The sequence below is a fragment of the Oncorhynchus mykiss genome, chromosome 27 (genome assembly GCF_013265735.2).
Source record: "Oncorhynchus mykiss isolate Arlee chromosome 27, USDA_OmykA_1.1, whole genome shotgun sequence".
NCBI classification, from domain to species: domain Eukaryota; kingdom Metazoa; phylum Chordata; class Actinopteri; order Salmoniformes; family Salmonidae; genus Oncorhynchus; species Oncorhynchus mykiss.
In genome coordinates, this window is record NC_048591.1 from 9,134,487 (window position 1) to 9,154,138 (window position 19,652).

At 41.8% G+C, this 19,652-nt stretch overlaps 1 protein-coding gene across 1 annotated transcript; it reads right to left on the bottom strand.

Annotated features, from left to right (window-relative positions):
- Window positions 1-4,236: 4,236 nt before the first annotated feature.
- Window positions 4,237-19,641, bottom strand: LOC110507472 (potassium channel subfamily K member 6). Its single transcript, XM_021587478.2, has 3 exons — window positions 18,796-19,641; window positions 7,847-8,242; window positions 4,237-5,400 (listed from the first exon to the last, which is right to left on the bottom strand). The coding sequence occupies exons 1-3, from the start codon at window positions 19,109-19,111 to the stop codon at window positions 5,168-5,170; spliced, it is 945 nt and encodes a 314-aa protein (XP_021443153.1). The 5' UTR covers window positions 19,112-19,641; the 3' UTR covers window positions 4,237-5,167.
- Between the last annotated feature and the right edge of the window lie 11 nt (window positions 19,642-19,652).

The following is a 19,652-nucleotide window of genomic DNA, read 5'->3' on the forward strand; positions in this document are numbered from 1 at the left end:
GTGGAGGTGTTGACGGATAGACCGGGCCGTGCAGGCGCACTGGAGCTCTTGAGCACCGAGCCTGCCCAACCTTACCCGGTTGAATGGTCCCGGTCGCCCTGCCAGTGCGGCGAGGTGGAATAGCCCGCACTGGGCTATGCAGGCGAACCGGGGACACCGTGCGCAAGGCTGGTGCCATGTAAGCCGGCCCAAGGAGACGCACTGGAGACCAGATGCGTAGAGCCGGCTTCATGGCACTTGGCTCGATGCCCACTCTAGCCCGGCCGATACGCGGAGCTGGAATGTACCGCACCGGGCTGTGCACCCACACTGGGGACACCGTGCGCTCCACCGCATAACACGGTGCCTGCCCGGTCTCTCTAGCCCCCCGGTAACCACAGGAAGTTGGCTCAGGTCTCCTACCTGGCGTAGCCATACTCCCTGTTAGCCCCCCCCCCAAGAAATGTTTGGGGCTGACTCCCGGGCTTCCTTGCCAACCGTGTTCCCTCATATCGCCGGCTCCTCTCTCCGGCTGCCTCTGCTCTCTTCGCTGCCTCCACCTGTTCCCATGGAAGGCGATCCTTTCCCGCCAGGATCTCCTCCCATGTGTAGCAACCCTTGCCGTCCAACACATCGTCCCAAGTCCATTCCTCCTTGTGCCGCTGTTGCCCGTTACCACGCCGCTTGGTCCTGTTGTGGTGGGTGATTCTGTAACGACGGTCGTCTGTAGAAGGAGAAGCGGACCAAAAAGCAGCGTGGTGGTTACTCATGTTCTTTAATGGAAAATGAACGATACATGAGATAACTTAAATCTACAAAACAACAAACGGAACGTGAAAAACCTATACAGCCTATCCTGTGACAACAAACACAGTGACAGGAACAATCACCCACCAACACACAGTGAAACCCAGGCTACCTAAGTATGATTCTCAATCAGAGACAACTAATGACACCTGCCTCTGATTGAGAACCATACTAGGCCGAAAACATAGAAATGCCCCAAAACATAGAAAAACAAACAGACTGCCCACCCAACTCACGCCCTGACCATCCTAAATAAATACAAAACAACGGAAATCAAGGTCAGAAAGTGACAAAAAAACATATTTATTCCGGTGAGAAAAGGTCATGCCAAAACAACAGGAGAATAAATGACCGACCCAAAACAGGACACAAACAGTCTGGAAAAATACAAACAATACCATCCACAACAGAACAGAGAAACAAGCCCGCACAAAAGCTGGTGGGCATAACAGGCTTCAATAGCCCTAAACCAAACCCGAAACAAGAAACAGGTGAAACCAATAAGACATAACCAACAGAAAAGGGAATCGGTGGCAGCTAGTAGACCGGTGACGATGACCGCCGAGCGCCGCCCGAACAGGAAGGGGAGCCACCTTCGGTGGAAGTCGTGACAAACTGACATGCCTAGTTAAATAAAAAGGTATGTAAACAAATCTGTGCACAAAATTTGAGAGAAATAAGCTTTTTGTGCATATGAAACATTTCTGGGATCTTTTATTTTGAAACATGGGACCAACACATTATGTTTACATTTTTGTTCAGTGTAGTAGTCAGAATGGATCACTATTTAATTAAATATCTCAATTTGTAGCGAACTTTCAAATTGAACTTAATCATAAACTAATTTGAGGCCAAAACGGGCTTCTAAACAAAAATGTGGTTTGGCCGTTCTGGAGATCGAAATAGGCTTTCGACACCGCTAAGTTGCTACGTAGTAACAGAGCAGCAGAGTTCGTGACATCATGCTCCAGACATCAATAATGTAATAACCTAAAATAACTCTAATGGCATGCATATTAACAAACACTTTGAATTTGCATCCATTGCCACAACAGACTAGCAAGGGGGGGTTACTATTGAACTTCCATTTTGACCTTGCAAACAGTGTCGACAGAGAGGGAGAAAAAACGGCTCAATTTGAAGACACCTTTCAGTCATGCGAATAGACAAATTGTAATTATCACAAAAATATTCAACATGATTTTTTACTCCTTATCCCAGGATAGACCAGGCTACTTTGCTTTAGAGATTAAACCAGACCCATTAAGATGGAGATGGAACCAGACTCATGTCAGACGCTCACTCACTCACCCCACCCATTGGTCCAAGGCCAAAATCCATGTTTTTTCCACTACTTTCAATTATCTGCCTTTACAATCCTCATATGGAAGTGTTGCACCTTTTCTTTTTTAGGTCAACCAATACAAGAAACATTTTAATACAACGTTGCCTTTATGGCTCCATTTTACATACAGTTGAAGTTAGAACTTTACATACATGTAGATTGGAATCATTAAAACTTGTTTTTCAACCACACCACAAATTACTTGTTAACAAACTATAGTTTTGGCAAGTCGGTTAGGACATCTACTTTGTGCATGACACAAGTCATTTTCCCAACAATTGTTTACAGAATATTTCACTTATAATTCACTGTATCACGATTCCAGTGGGTCAGAAATTTACATACACTAAGCTGACTGTGCCTTTCAACAGCTTGGAAAATTCCAGAAAATGTCATGGCTTTAGAAGCTTCTGATAGGCTAATTGACATCATTTGAGTCAATTGGAGGTGTATCTGTGGATGTATTTCAAGGCCTACCTTCAAACTCAGTGCCTCTTTGCTTGACATCATGGGAAAATAAAAAGAAATCAGCAAAGAACTAAGAAAAAAAATGGTAGACCTCCGCAAGTCTGGTTAATTCATTTCCAAATGCCTAAAGGTACCACGTTCATCTGTACAAACAATAGTATGCAAGTATAAACACCATGGGACCACGCTGCCGTCATACTGCTCAGGAAGGAGATGCGTTCTGTCTCCTAGAGATGAACGTACTTTGGTGTGAAAAGTGCAAATCAATCCCAGAACAACAGCAAAGGACCTTGTGAAGATGCTGGAGGAAACCGGTACAAAAGTATCTATACCCACAATAAAACAAGTCCTATACTGACATAACCTGAAAGGCCACTCAGCAAGGAAGAAGCCACTGCTCCAAAACCGTCATAAAAAGCCAGACTACAGTTTGCAACTGCACATGGGGACAAAGATCGTACTTTTTGGAAAAATGTCCTCTGGTCTGATGAAACCAAAATAGAATGGACCATCGTTATGTTTGGAGGGAAAAGGGGGAGGCTTGCAAGCTGAAGAACATCTTCCCAACCGTGAAGCAGGGGGGTGGCAGCATCATGTTGTGGGGGTCCTTTGCTGCGGGAGGGACTGGTGCATGTCACAAAATAATGGCATCATGAGGGAAAATTGTAGATATATTGAAGCAACATCAAGACATCAGTCAGGAAGTTAAAGCTTGGTCGCAAAGGGATCTTCCAAATGGACAATGACCCCAAGCATACTTCCAAAGTTGTGGCAAAATGGTTTAAGGACAACAAAGTCAAGGTATTGGAGTGGCCATCACAAAGCCCTGACCTCAATCCTATAGAACATTTCTGGGCAGAACTGAAAAAGCTTGTCTGAGCAAAGAGGCCTACAAACCTGACTCAGTTACACCAGTTCTGTCAGGAGGAATGGGCCAAAATTCACCCAACTTATTGTGGGAAGCTTGTGGTTGGCTACCCAAAATATTTGACCCAAGTTTAAATTGTTTAAGGCAATGCCACCAAATACTAATTGAGTGTATGTAAACTTCTGACCCACTGGGAATGTGATGAAAGAAATAAAAGCTGAAATAAATCTCTACTATTCTGACATTTCACATTTCAAAGTGGCGATCCTAACTGACCTAAGACAGGGAATTTTTACTAGGATTAAATGTCAGGAATTGTGAAAAACAGTCTAAATGTAGTTGGCTAAGGTGTATGTAAACTTCCAACTTCAACTGTATGTTCTGGTCTTGTGTAGATATTACAGATAACAGTCCCAAACTGTTGTCATATCTAAGTGTGTTGGAATTCAAATGTCACAACCTCCAACATATGTCTGCTGGGAAACAGTAGTATGGGCACTCCAACATTAGTCCCCTGGTTTAATGAACTGTCCAATTACATTCCTTTAGTAATATCAAATAAGGATTTGGGAATGTGGTGTGGCATGTAGTCCACTATTACTGAAGCATGACACTTGATATTAATGAAAAAAACAGAGTGAATTTAGTTTAGTAATTTTGTTATTACATTGGTTAAAATTATTACATTTATAAGTTACCCACTTCAATGTGATAATCAATGCATACTGTAATAATTACATTATGCACAAAAACTTTAGCATTTTAAACATTGGCAATCTACATTATCAGCATTTATTAAATTATAAATGAAAAAGCTATTACATTATTGGCTGTTTTTACATTGTCAGTTGCTACATTGTTCAAGATGGACAAACTTCATATGCTAAAGTACATACTTTCACAATGGCAGAAAATCCTAATATTTAACTATAGACAACTACACATCAGAACACAGATACTTAGTTTTTATTTTCAATCCTTTTATTCCCTAAATTTGTTATCCTTCAGATGATATACTTAATGTATTTGAAACACAAGATCATGTTACACAACAGGCAAAAACAAAGCCATGGGGGTCCTGGGAATGTGCTCCATCATATGACTCAAGACAAAGTCTCAAGCAATGGCTTTTTCACCTAATTACTGGGGAGGGGCAACAAACTCTTTCAAAGATGGCCACTATAATGAGTTTGTTTGATTTTGAAACATCCAATATTTCTGTACGACCTTCCTTGATCAACCCTGACCTAAAACCACAAAAGTGTACATGAAAATACATCCACAATAAAATATCAGTATATGATAAACATATATATATATATATATATATATATATATATATATATAAACATACATATATATATATATTTTGGTCTGAAACATCAAAAAGTGACAAATAATCCTCATCAGTCCCAACCAGAAGTGTTCTCTACAGGTGATGGAACAACAACCTTCTCCCACCTTGACGAACAACCCTTGCCAAGTGTTAACTGGGTGCACTGGGACATCTGTAGAGTTTCTTTTTGGTTCAGTTGAGCAGTCGTAGCAGGAAGGTCTGACCTGAGCCATGAGTTGCCTCACTGCAGTAACGATAGTCTTTGTATTTTCTAAGTATGGTCAGGTTTTCAACTCATCCTGTGTTGCTGTAAAACAGTGACTGTTTAGCTGTTTCACCTGACTTATGTAAAGGAGAACGGTCCTTATCGGTTGATGGTGTTATAGGAGGTCTGGGAGGCTGGATCCAGGGGCTTGGCCGAGGCCTCTGCCTCATGCTGGTCCTCGTGGCCGACCTCGATAATGGGCTCCTTGTCCTCCTCTGTATCCTCGTCACAGTGGGGGAGTTGGAAGAAAGAAGTCAGGCCATGCAGGTCGGCCATCCGGTGGAAGGCACGCAGGACCAGGTACATCATCATCAGCCCGAGAAACAGGTACACTGCAGAGGACAGAGAGTACAACATTAATTCAACATCAGCTCCTTGAGCTGTGGGAAGAAACATTATTATTTTATTTTTATTTATTTTTTACACCTTTATTTAACTAGGCAAGTCAGTTAAGAACAAATTATTATTTTCAATGACGGTCTAGGAACAGTGGCTGTTCAGGGGCAGAACGACAGATTTGTACCTTGTCAGCTCGGGGGTTTGAACTTGCAACCTTCCGATTACTAGTCCAACGCTCTAACCACTAGGCTACCCTTGTCTCACAAAGCACAAACTCACCACACTGGTGTGCTCGTGGTGCATTCCTGATGGACAAGGCGGCCAACTGTTCAACAGGCTTCCTCACGATATAGTTATGATTTTATGCCATATCATGGTTAATTTGTTTCAGTGCAGGTCAATAAGCAGAGTAGACAGAGTATTTGTAAATACGTTTTCCTCCCCAATTTCGAGATATCCAAATTGGTAGTTACTGTCTTGTCCCATCGCTGCAACTCCCATACGGACTTGGGAGAGGCGAAGTTCGAGAGCAATGCGTCCTCTAAAACACGACCCTGCCAAGACGCACTGCTTCTTGACACAATGCTTGCTTAACCCGGAAGCCAGCCGCACCAATGTCAGAGGAAACACCGTACAACTGGTGACCGAAGTCAGAGTGCATGCGCCCGGCCAGCCACAAGGAGTCGTTAGAGAGCGATGGGACAAGGACAACCCGGTCGGCCAAACCCTCCCCTAACCCGGACGACGCTGGGCCAATTGTGCGCCGCCTCAATGGTCTCCCGGTCGTGGCCGGCTGTGACACAGCCCGGGTCTGTAGTGATGCCTCTAGCACTGGGTTGCAGTGCCTTAGACCACTGCGCCACTCGGGAGGCTTTGTAGGGTATTGACAGGAAAAGTGTATTCCGATATGAACAAAACAACCTATTTTCTAGTAGTTGCTAATCCTCCTAGGAAACGAGAACAACCAATCAGGAGGATCTGGCATACATAGTCAGGGCCCTGTGTTTTGGTTGATCATGTCAGATGACAAGAGAATTACACCCAAAATTAAAGCAATCATCTGAGGATGGTGCTGGACCATATGACATAAAAAAAAGGGAATGAACAAGCTTGAAATAAAAGTTAAAATCCAGGTCATGTGACATGATCAACCAAAACAGTGCCCTAAAACAAGGCAACAAGTTGTGTATTGAAGCACAACGCGCGTGCGGGCGGACCCCGAGACAACGCCACAGAGCCAGCCACCACAATGGCAGTACAACAAACAACTAGGCTCGAAACAGTGAGGTTATTTTGAGAGAGAATAACAGGGTAATTCAATTATACCTTAAACTAAAAGCATGACTCTGATAAAATGTCATGTGACAATATGAAATCCCTCCCAGTGCAAGTGGGGTAGATGGTGGTGTGGTCTCGTTATCTCCCTACTGCAACGTGTCCTTAAGATGAGCGCAATCACACCACACATTGCACTCTTCCCAAAACAAGAAGCCCACTTCAAATTCACACATGCAGTATACCAACCAAATCACAGACATTGTGAGATACATGGAGGGGGCAGTGGCGCGACACCGTTTAGTTTCCTCCTGAAAACCACAAGAGGGCCTCCTCAGACTTTTACAAATATACTCAAAAACGATAAACCGTACTGCATCTATGCAGTATCAGAATTACATGTCTATGGTCAACACAGGGATAAGGAATGCATACATTCTCTTTCATCAGCTGAGCCAGGTTAAAAATCGGGAAAGTCACGCCAAGTCATCATTCTGAACTAATATCTCCTGACATTTGGCCCATAAGAAGTCTAGACACTGAGCACAATGTAGAGCAGAGGTGTCCTGTCCTCTCTCCTCTTCAAATTAGGAGTATTTCAAATAGATCTTACAATAAGCACATTTAAAAAACTAGAACAAAACAGCATTTAGTAGTTTCTAAATCGCTTCCTTGGACGTTATGGACCCTTTTGACCGGAATGCACTACCTGATGGGAGGAGAAGCACTCAGGAGGCGCCATTTCTCACATCCGAGACGTGAACGTTTCTGAGGTCTCATTGGGACAAAGGACCATATTCCACCAGAGGGCCTAGCTATCTCAGTGCTGGAGAGGTGGTGTTGGGCCGAGCGTTTCCCACTTCACGTCAGGTGTCTGCACATGGTCAAAACTGTCAAGTCCACTTATTCCTATACACATCCCTGTGCTTAAAACATTGATGCTGCAAACTCCACCCAATCATTCCCATCACTGTTCACACTATTATTTCCTTGTTTTCTATTCATAGGAAAGAGACTTCAGGGCAAACAATTCTAACACGACATCGTGAACACAAATATTTAAGTTGAATGTGTAATGAGTATCACAGAATTTATATGACATCAGTCTGAGCAGTGTCAGTGTGCCACACCCTGTTGTCAAACACAGACTAGTTCATGACTCACCCATCACAGAGATCTTATAGAGCGACCTGAACTTCTGTCCGGGCTTCTCGCCGGGCACGTAGTCGCCCAGGCCGATGGTACACAGCGTGATGAAGCAGAAGTATATGGCGTCCAGGAAGGACCAGGTGTCCTCGATGTGGCTGAAAACCACGGCGGGTACCACGAAGAATCCCAGCACCACCAGCAGCAGCAGGATTGCAAAGTGGACGGCAGTGGCGGCGAGAGGGTCCAGGCCGATCCTCTGGCGGCACATGTCGATGGGCCCGTAGGTCACCGGGTGCATGAGCCTCTGGACGCAGGCGGTGAGCACCAGCATGGTGAAGGGCACTCCCAGCAGGGCATAGAAGATGGAGAAGGCTTTGCCTGTGTCCGACAGGGGCGTAGTGTGCCCATATCCTGGGGAGGGTGAGAGAAAGTATGAGAGAGAGAGAAAAAAGAGCGAGAGAAAGTGTAGAAGTTATTAGGATCCCATACAAGCAAACACAACATAATAGCAGATAACATGCCATTGCCTGAGGTTACTGATCTCACAATCCAACAAATTAAAGCTATGATGGGAACAAGTCGGTTAACATTGAACAAAATTAAAGTTAACACAATCCATGATAGAATCCGCAAACAATCAAAAGGTGAACCAGTAAACTTTAAAGTAGGCTACCTAAGGGCTGATTTCTTTCATTTAAAAAGTAGCCCGTTTTGAATAATCTATCTGAAAAATGTGACTCACTCACCCCTCTCAAATGTTAATTTGACTAATAAGCTAAGCTACCTCCCTTTTCCAACCAAAAAAAAGAGACATTCTAGAAAGTCCTCTCACTTAACAAAAACGAGCTGATCGTGGACTACAGGAGACAGCAGGAGAGTGAGCACGCCCCCATCCAGACCGGATGGAAGAAGAAATTTGACGAACTGACTTGTTGGAAAGATGGCACTGTATGACGGTGCCACTTTAAAAGTCACTGAGCTCTTCAGTAAGGCCATTCTACTGGCAATGTTTGTCTATGGAGATTGCATGGCTGTATGCGTGGTTTTAATACACCCATCAGCAAAGGGTGTGGCTGAAATATCTGAATCCACTCATTTGAAGGTGTCCACATATAAAAAAATATAACGCAACATGTAAAGTGTTGGTCCCATGAAGAAAGTAAAAGTGCAATATGTGCCATGTAAGAAAGCTAACGTTTCAGTTCCTTGCTCAGAACATGAGAACATATGAAAGCTGGTGGTTCCTTTTAACATGAGTCTTCAATATTCCCAGGTAAGAAGTTTTAGGTTGTAGTTATTATAGGAATTATAGGACTATTTCTCTCTATACCATTTGTATGTCATTAACCTTTGACTATTGGATGTTCTTATAGGACTTTAGTATTGCCAGTGTAACAGTATAGCTTCTGTCCCTCTAGTTAGCGCGCGCTAACTAGCTAGCCATTTCACTTAGGTTACACCAGCCTCATCTCGGGAGTTGATAGGCTTGAAGTCCTAAACAGCGCAATGCTTGACGCACAACGAAGAGCTGCTGGCAAAACGCACAAAAGTGCTGTTTGAATTAATGTTTACGCGTCGGCTTCTGCCTACCACCGCTCAGTCAGATACTTGTATGCTCAGTCAGATTATATGCAACGCAGGACACGCTAGATAATATCTAGTAATATCATCAACCATGTGTAGTTAACTAGTGATTATGATTGATTATGATATGCCCGCAACATGATTATGATTTTTATAAGATACGTTTAATGCTAGCTAGCAATTTACCTTGGCTTACTGCATTCGCGTAACATGCAGTCTCCTTGTGGAGTGCAACGAGAGAGAGGCAGGTCGTTATTGCGTTGGACTAGTTAACTGTAAAGTTGCACTACCCTCTCCAGCGCTATCATCCAGAAGGCGAGGTCAGTACAGGTGCATCAAAGTAGGGACCGAGAGACTGAAAAACAGCTTCTATCTCAAGGCCATCGGACTGTTAAACAGCCACCACTAACATTGAGTGGCTGCTGCCAACATACTGACTCAACTCCAGCCACTTTATTAATGGAAAAATTGATGTAAAAAAGGTATCACTAGCCACTTTAAACAATGCCACTTAATATAATGTTTACATACCCTACATTACTCATATCATATGTATATACTGTACTCGATACCATCTACTGCATCTTGCCTATGCCGTTCTGTACCGTCACTCACTCATGTATCTTTATATGCATATTCTTCATCCCTTTACACTTGTGTGTATAAGGTAGTTGTGAAATTGTTAGGTTAGATTACTCATTGGTTATTACTGCATTGTCGTAACGAGAAGCACAAGCATTTCGCTACACTCGCATTAACATCTGCTAACCATGTGTATGTGACAAATAAAATTGGACTTGTCCACGATCAGCTCCTTCAATTTGTTGATGTTGAGGGAGAGGTTATATTCCTGGCACCACTCCGCCAAGGAACTCATCTCCTTCCTGTAGGCCGTCGTCTGAAGGACAAAAAAAGTTAACATTATGCCTTCTCATTGCAGGTCGCTGTACTCATATGCAGGAGTACTATCGCCTTATGGTGAGGATAGCCGAGTTGCAAGCCCGGCTTCAGACACAATCATTAGGTGAGGGCAATTTAAGTGTAGGAAACGATGACACAGCATCTTTGCCACCAGGAAATAAAGGTAGTAGTGTTAATAAGGCTGGGCGTGCCGCTAGTGACCCACCTCGACAACATCCTGTGAAATTGCAGAGCGCGAAATTCAATATACAAAAGTCGTAATATTAAACATGCATGAAAATGCAAGTGTCTTACATCGTTTAAAAGCTTAACTTCTTGTTAATCCAACAGTTTTGTCAGATTTCAAAAAGGCTTTACGGTGAAAGCATACCATGCGATTATCTGAGGACAGAGCCACGCAATACAAAATCATTAAACCAGCAGAGGCGTCACAAAAGTCAGAAATAGCGATAAAATAAATCACTTACCTTTGAAGATCTTCCACTGTTTGCAATCCCAAGGGTCCCAGGTACACAACAAATGGTTGTTTTGTTCGATAAAGTCCTTCTTTATATCCCAAAAAAGTCAGTTTAGTCGGCGCGTTTGATTCAGTAATCCACCTATTCCACTAGTTCAACACGCATACAAAGGAATCAAACGTTAAGAATAAACTTCATCCAAACAAGTCAAACAACGATTCTAATCAATCCTCAGGTACCCTAATATGTAAATAAACAATACAATTTAAGACAGAATGTAGTATGTTCAATACCGTAGATAAAAAAATGAGGTGCGCACCTTCATCCACACACGCCACAAGACTACAGTCAAAATGAGAGCCACCTTGAAAAACTACAAATTCTAGCTAATTTTTCAAAAAACAAGCCCGAAACCCTTTCTACAGACTGTTGACATCTAGTGGAAGTCATAGGAACTGCAATCTGGGAGGATTTCCTTTGAATTTCACATAGACAGGTATGTTCAATGGGTGGTGACATCAACAACAACAAAATTCCAGATGGATTCTCCTCTGGTCTTTGCCTGCCATATCAGTTCTGTTATACTCACAGACATTTTAAGTTTTATAAACTTTAGAGTGTTTTCTATCCAATACTACCAATTATATGCATATCCTAGCTTCTGGGCCTGAGTAACAGGTAGTTTACTTTGGGCACGTCAGTCATCCAAACTTCCGAATACTGCCCCCTAGCCTTAAGAAATGTTTAATCCTCCTGCACAGTCTTAGCAGCCGGACAATTTTCTCAAGGCTTCTGGAAAGAAATGCTGTCGGCATGATCAACCGGTGTCACTCATTCAGCCGATAGAAACTGTCAACCGGTATTCACCACTAAGCAACGAGTTTGAGTCAGAGCCTTCTCAGGTCTCTCCTCCACCCGTTACAGGGTCTGAGCCGCCGAAGCCTCCCACCATTAGCTCTGACAAATTGAAAACCCTAGGTCATTGGCGACTCCATTACCCGCAATATTAGACTTAAAAATAATCATCCAGTGATCATACATTGTTTACCAGGGGGCAGAGTTAATGACGCAAAGTCTAATCTGAAGATGGTGCTGGCTGAGGCTAATACTGGTGAGTGTAGAAAGTATAGAGATATTGTTATCCACGTCGGCACCAACGATGTTGGGATGAAACAGTCAGAGGCCCTAAGCGCAAAATAGCTTCAGCGTGTAGCTTTGCTAGAAAGACGTTTTGGCATCGAGTAATTGTCTCTGGCTCCCTCCCAGTTACGGAGAGCGATGAGCTCTACAGAAGACTCGCACAACTTAATCACAGGTTGAGAACTGTCTCCCAAAAGATTGAATTTGTAGATAATTGGGCCCTCTTTCTTGGGACTCATGCAGTGGTGGAAAAAGTAGCCAATTGTCATACTTGAGTAAAAGTTTTTTTTAAATACCTTAATAGAACATGACTCAAGTCACCCAGTTAAATACTACTTGAGTAAAAGGTCTAAAAGTATTAAAAGTAAATGTAATGGCTAAAATATCCTTAAGTATGACTAGTAATATTATAAATCATTTCAAATTCCTTATGTTAAGCAAACCAGATGTGACTATTTTCTTGTTTTTATTTTAATTTACGGATAGCCAGGGGCACACTCCAACACTGGAGGGGTGATCTCATCTTATCTATCAACATAGACAGGGCTCTAACTCCTCTAGCTCGACAATGCGATAGCAAGCCTTAGTAGAGTTTACCATTAGCACAGCTCAGTTTTCCCCATCGAGACAGCGTCTGTGCCTCAATCTAGGTTGGGCAAAACTAAACATGGCGGTATTCGCTTTAGCAATCTCACTGGAATAAAGACCTCCTCCATTCCTGTCATTATTAAAAGAGATTGTGACATCTCACATCTCAAAATAGGACTACTTAATGTTAGATACCTAATTTCCAAGGCAGTCATAGTCAATTAACTAATCACTGATCAAAAACTTGATGCCATTGGCCTGACTGAAACATGGCTTAGGCCTGATGAATATACTGTGTTAAATGAGGCCTCTCCTCCTGGTTACACTAGTGATCATATACCCCACACATACCGCAAAGGCGGAGGTGTTGCTAACATTTATGACCGCAAATTTGCATTTACAACAACAAAAAAGACTGCCTTTTCTTCTTTTGAGTTTCTAGTCATGAAATCTATGCAGCCTACTCAATAAATTGTATAGCTACTGTTTACAGTCCTCCTGGGCCGTATACAGCATCCCTCACGGAGTTCCCTGAATTCCTATCGGAACTAGCAGTCATGGCAGATAATATTTCCATGGAGAAGTCCAAAGACCCACTCCAAAAGTATTTCGGAGCATTCATCAACTCTGGATTCTAGAAGCCCTTCCAGACTCCCTCCACCTATCCAAGGATGTCGCAGTACAAACATCTGTTAACCCTTTAAACCCCAATAGAAATCTAGAATGCTGTCGTAGATTACTGACAATTTGAGATAAAACAAATTGTAGTAAATTTGACTAAATTACTCACTCAGAATGTATTGTACCAAGTATAATATATTATACTTAAATATTATTAACATAAATATATATTTTTAAATATTCATAAAAAAAAATAAAAAAAATTACCAGAGGACAATATTCAGAAACTATTTCATAATCCACAAAGTAATCTATTTGATTGTTACAGAAGTAAGAATTGTTGTCAATGTAAAAAAGCAAAAACTATTCAGAGACCATTTCAAAATGTAGATAACCTCTCTCAAAAAGATTTAGTACAAACCAGGCCTGACATAAAATGTAGAAATAGTAGCCTACTTTGACAACAATTCAGTGAATTGGATTTGGTGGCGGACAGGTTGGTGTTAAACACCAGATCTGAAAAAAAATAAACAAACTCATACCACTTTTAAAAACAAGTCTAAAACCCCTGCCACTTTCACTTTAGGCCTAGGCTGGGCCTCCCATCATCTCCAACCCCTCTTCCTCCCTCCCTGCCTTCTGCTGCTGAGCCCAGACTCTACACATCATTTCACTCACTTTCACTGACCTAAGAGAAACAGACTGAGGGAGAGAGAGGAGCAGAGCAACCAATAGGATACAATTGTGGTCAGAAACGTCATCGCTCTCTCTCACACCGTCTCTCGACCATACACACTCGTCTTAACAATCACCTCTTAGGGGTTTCCATAATAAATTGTGTGATACAGTTACTCGCCTCCCATTACACCCACCCACACACATTATGATGCTATACAGCACTTTCAAATCAACCAAAATGATTTTATAAAACCCCTTAATGGCCAGATTGTTTCTGAGTTAATGGTGTGCAAATGTACAGTGTGTCAGACTGATGGATAATCAGACAGGAGAGAGTACACAAAGACATTCATGAATATGTTCATAGATGGGTCAGATTATAACCATAAATAGGGTACGCACACTTCAAGACCCATGGTCAGATTACTTTCCATGGATGGTAAGAAGTCAACGTATGTCACACAACAGTTTATAGATTCAACACAACCACAGTTTATTTATTTAGGATGTAGAAAATAAAATGTTAAAAGATGACACTATGTGCAATTTAGCTAAACAGGTTTAGAATAATTCCTCATCTATTTTGATGGGCAAACAAAGTTAGCTGGTTGTCTTTGTAGGGAGGGAGCGAGCGAGATGATCCGGGAGTGTGACAGCGTTGTGAGCGAAGCACAATGTTGCCTCCAACTCTCGTTTTCTTGCCTGACAGGCAAACTACAGATGTTAGCTGCTTCGTTACAAAGCTAGGACAGTTTCGAAAATGAATCGCTTTGGTAGAAATAGGACAACAAAAGGAAACGTGTTAGCTGGCTATGTAAACAAATATCATTGCAACTCAATATCATATGAACTCCACTGCACGGGCATCTACCCTAACACTACAGATAAACTGTCAAATAATAGGAATGTGAGGCAATGTATAGCCTATAAATATCTATACCTTCCCCCCAAGTGAGGATGGCCTTCACTTCAGCAGTGATAGGTCATGAACTTCGAGGAAAACATCATGATCATTAGAAAACAAGATGAAGGACTCCTCTTAGTGTATGCATATTTCTCCAAAACTTAGTTGTACCGAGTCTGCACAGAACTACCAGGACCACGGATCAATGGAGACACTAGTTGTTTAAAAATATATATATATCCTGTATCTCGACACAGTAACCAAATACAGTCATGGCCTAGAAAACTTCCAGCTGTCTACTGGACGCTATTCCAACTAAACTACTGAAAGAGCTACTTCCTGTGCTTGGCACTCCTATGTTGAACACAATAAACGTCTCCCTATCATCCGGCTGTATACCAAGCTCACTAAAAGTGGCAGTAACAAAGCCTCTCCCGAAAAAGCCAAACATTGACACGGAAGTTAAATCTCTCATTCCTTTCAAAAACTTTATTAGGAACACCGTTCCACAGGGATGTTGGCCCATGTTGACTCCAATGCTTCCCAGTTGTGTCAAGTTGTCTGGATGTCCTTTGGGTGGTGGACCCATTCTTGATACACACAGGAAATTTGTGTGGAAAACCCCAGCAGCATTGCAGTTCTTGACACAAACCGGTGCGCCTGGTACCTACTACCATACCCCGTTCAAAGGCACTTAAATCTGAACTCATGAGGCCGCAGATGCTCACCCACACATTGCTCGCAAAACATCTTAGTGACTCCCCCCTTGACAGTAGAGATTTTGTTTTACATTTTAAAATTAACTTCATGCAATTCTACACATTTTTGCAATGGGGCATAGAATAGATTAAGCAATGTTAAAACAAATTTCATGCAATTCTACTCATTTCGCCATGGGGTGGAGCGTCAAATTAGCTGTTTTACAGTTAATTTCCTGCAATTCCACACTAGTCAGTGTGGAGAGAAATGATGTCTGAGTGAGACTAACTTACAAAATCAACAGGGGCCCTACGGCCAGTAATTCAACCATGATAACATCTTTTAGATAGCTAAATTAGTTTAGCGGCTAGCTAAAAGATGTTAGCTGACATGGGCTAATTGACTCACTATCAGTGACTGAGGAGAAGTGCTGATGCACAACCACATTTTGAAATTATACCTTGTTTAGTGTAGTCAGTCTACTATTCTAACTTGCAACAACTTGTACGTTGAGACCCTGAATGAGTCAGTGGAAATTGATCTGAGGGTCTTCAAAAGGAGGGCTGCTGGTTGCCCATCTAATAACTAACCTTTACGGCAGGGGTGGGCAACTCCAGTCCTCGAGGGCCTGCTTGGTGTCACACTTTTAATCCATCCCTAGCAAACACAGCTGATTAATCAAATTGCATTCTGAACTGAAGATCATGATTTAGGTGATTATTGGAGTCAGGTGTGTTAGCTGGGGAAAAACTTTGACACCAATCAGGCCCTCGAGGATTGGAATTACCCACCCCTTCTCTACAGGATCGGTGTCCCCCGTGGGACAGTTGAGCTAACGTAGGCTGATGTGATTAGCATGAGGTTGTAAGTAGAGGTCGACCGATTATGATTTTTCAAAGCCGATTCCGATTATTGGTGGACCAAAAAAGCCGATACTGATTAATCGGCTGATTTTTTAAAAATGTATTTGTAATAATGACAATTACAACAACACTGAATGAACACTTATTTTAACTTAATATAATATATCAATAAAATCAATTTAGCCTCAAATAAATAATGAAACATGTTCAATTTGGTTTAAATAATTCAAAAACAAAGTGTTGGAGAAGAAAGTAAAAGTGCATTATGTGTCATGTAAGCAAGCTAAAGTTTCAGTTCCTTGCTCAGAACATGAGAACATATGAAAGCTGGTGGTTCCTTTTAACACGAGTCTCAATATTCCCAGGTAAGAGGTTCTAGGTTGTAGTTATTATAGGAATTATAGGACCATTTCTCTCTATACCATTTGTATTTCATTAACCTTTGACCATTGGATGTTCTTATAGGCACTTTAGTATTGCCAGTGTAACAGTATTGCTTCCGTCCCTCTCCTTGCTCCTACCTGGGCTCGAAGCAGCGTTACCCATGCAGCGCAAGGGGAATAACTACTCCAAGTCTCAGAGCGAGTGACGTTTGAAACGCTATTAATGCGCACCACGCAAACTAGCTAGCCATTTCACATCGGTTACACCAGCCTAATCTCAGGAGTTGATAGGCTTGAAGTCATAAACAGCGCTGTGCTTGCGAAGAGCTGCTGGCAAAACGCACGAAAGTGCTGTTTGAATGAATGCTTACGAGCCTGCTGCTGCCTACCACCGCTCAGTCAGACTGCTCTATCAAATCATAGACTTAATTATAACATAATAACACACAGAAATACGAGCCTTAGGTCATTAATATGGTCGAATCCGGAAACTATCATCTTGAAAACAAGACGTTTATTCTTTCAGTGAAATACGGAACCGTTCCGTATTTTATCTAACGGGTGGCATCCATAAGTCTAAATATTCCTGTTACATTGCACAACCTTCAATGTTATGTCATAATTATGTAAAACTCTGGCAAATTAGGTGCCCCGAACTGTTGCATATACACTCACTCTGCGTGCAATGAACGCAAGAGAAGTGACAGTTTCACCTGGTTAATATTGCCTGCTAAACTGGATTTCTTTTAGCTAAATATGCAGGTTTAAAAATATATACTTCTGCGTATTGATTTTAAGAAAGGCATTGATGTTCATGGTTAGGTACACATTGGAGCAACGATACGCACCGCATCGATTATATGCAATGCAGGAGATGCTAGATAAACTAGTAATATCATCAACCATGTGTAGTTAACTAGTGATTATGATTGATTGATTGGTTTTTTATAAGTTTAATGCTAGCTAGCAACTTACCTTGGCTTCTACTGCATTCGCGTAACAGGCAGTCTCCTCGTGGAGTGCAATGGAATCAGGTGGTTAGAGCATTGGACTAGTTAACTAAGGTTGCAAGATTGAATCCCCCGAGCTGACAAGGTAAAAATCTGTCATTCTGCCCCTGAACAAGGCAGTTAACCCACCGTTCCTAGGCAGTCATTGAAAATAAGAATGTGTTCTTAACTGACTTGCCTAGTTAAAGATTAAAGGTGTAAAAAGTTATAATATATATTTTTTAAATCGGCCAAATCGGTGTCCAAAAATACCCATTTCCGATTGTTATGAAAACTTGGCCCTAATTAATTTGGCCATTCCGATTAATCGGTCGACCTCTGGTTGTAAGTAACAAAACAAAACAAAAATCACAGGACAGAGACTGATATGGGCAGAAAGCTTAAATTCTTGTTGATCTAACTGCACGGTCCAATTTACAGTAGCTATTACAGTGAAAGAATACCATGCTATTTTTTGAGGAGTGTGCACAATTATGAAATTAAATGTATTAATAAACCAATTAGGCATGTCTTGATACAACATTCTGAACAGATATGCAATGGTTCATTTGATCAGTCTAAAGCTGTGCACATACACTGCTGCCATCTAGTGGCCAAACCCTAAATTGCACCTGGGCTAGAATAATACATTATGGCCTCTTGCATTTCAAAGATGGTAAAAAGAGTAAAACGCATGTTTCTTTGTATTATCTTTCACCACATCTAATGTGTTATTCTCCTAGATTAATTTCACATTTCCACAAACTTCAACATGTTTCCTTTAAAAATGGTATCAAGAATATGCATATCCTTGCTTCAGGTCCTGAGCTACAGGCAGTTAGATTTGGGTATGTCATTTTCGGCAAAAATGGAAAGAAAGGGTCCGATCCTTATTAACGCAGATACTGGGGCAAGGCTACCTGAAAATCACAAGGGCCCATTGATGCGTGGTATGTTTTGGTCACGGAATACAAAAAAAAATGCCCAGTTGGAACTGCAATTGTAATCTATAAACAATCAGTGTTTCCTTGAGTATCTTGCAATATTAGCACTTAAATTGTTTAGAATTGTCTTATATGGACTAACCGAAACAAAACTGAAGGCCTAACAAAGACAAGTATAGGCTATTTACTTACCGACTGTCGTTACTAAAGTGTTGGCGAAGAACAAAGAGGAAGCCAAGTCCCAATTTGAACTCGCAGAAGAATTCGGAAGGATAGATATTCCATACTTATTGGCTTGTAAAACTTTCTCCAAAAAGTTTTCAAGTGATGTTGCATTGACGCAACTTTGGTTGAGAAACTCTTCTTTCAGGACTTGTATGTCACTTTTTAGTTTGTCCTCCACCGGCCGTTCGATGGTGGAGAAAACGAGCGCTCCGAGCAACAGATAAGCAACATAGAACAGTATAAAACCTGTAAGCAGTATCCAAGATTTGTACCCCGAAGACATTTCCCCCTTTTTCTGCTTGCAATGTCATCTGCCAAACGGTTACTTTGTAGCCTACTTCCGTTGCCCCGTCTCCTCAAGTTAAGTTTAGGCTGTCCCCGCTCCACTGGTACAAGTTTGACAGGGGTGTGTTCAAACGCCTAGAACTCTGCAGATAAACATTTTGAGAAAACACTGCTCCCTGCCGTTTCTAATGATAACCGCATGTTCTTGGTCTTTCACGTTGTATTTCGATGTCAACGTTTCAATCCTCCGAATAAGCCCCAGAAAATAGACCAAGACCTGATCCAGAAACAGTGAGGAGGGCTACAACACATTTCATTTTCTGCCTACTTTATTACCCCTTTCCCCAGAGGGTTCTCTTTGGGGTTTACAAAACTGGATGGGGAAATATAGGGGAAAGGCTCCAACAATCCCTAGGTGAAGCCATAGACTAAATTATCCAGTCAGTCTCAGATTTGTGAACACTAAAGTGAGGCCAAAGGACCAAAAAGGAACTAGAGCATATCAGATCACCCTCCTAGTTTCATATGTCCATAATGGC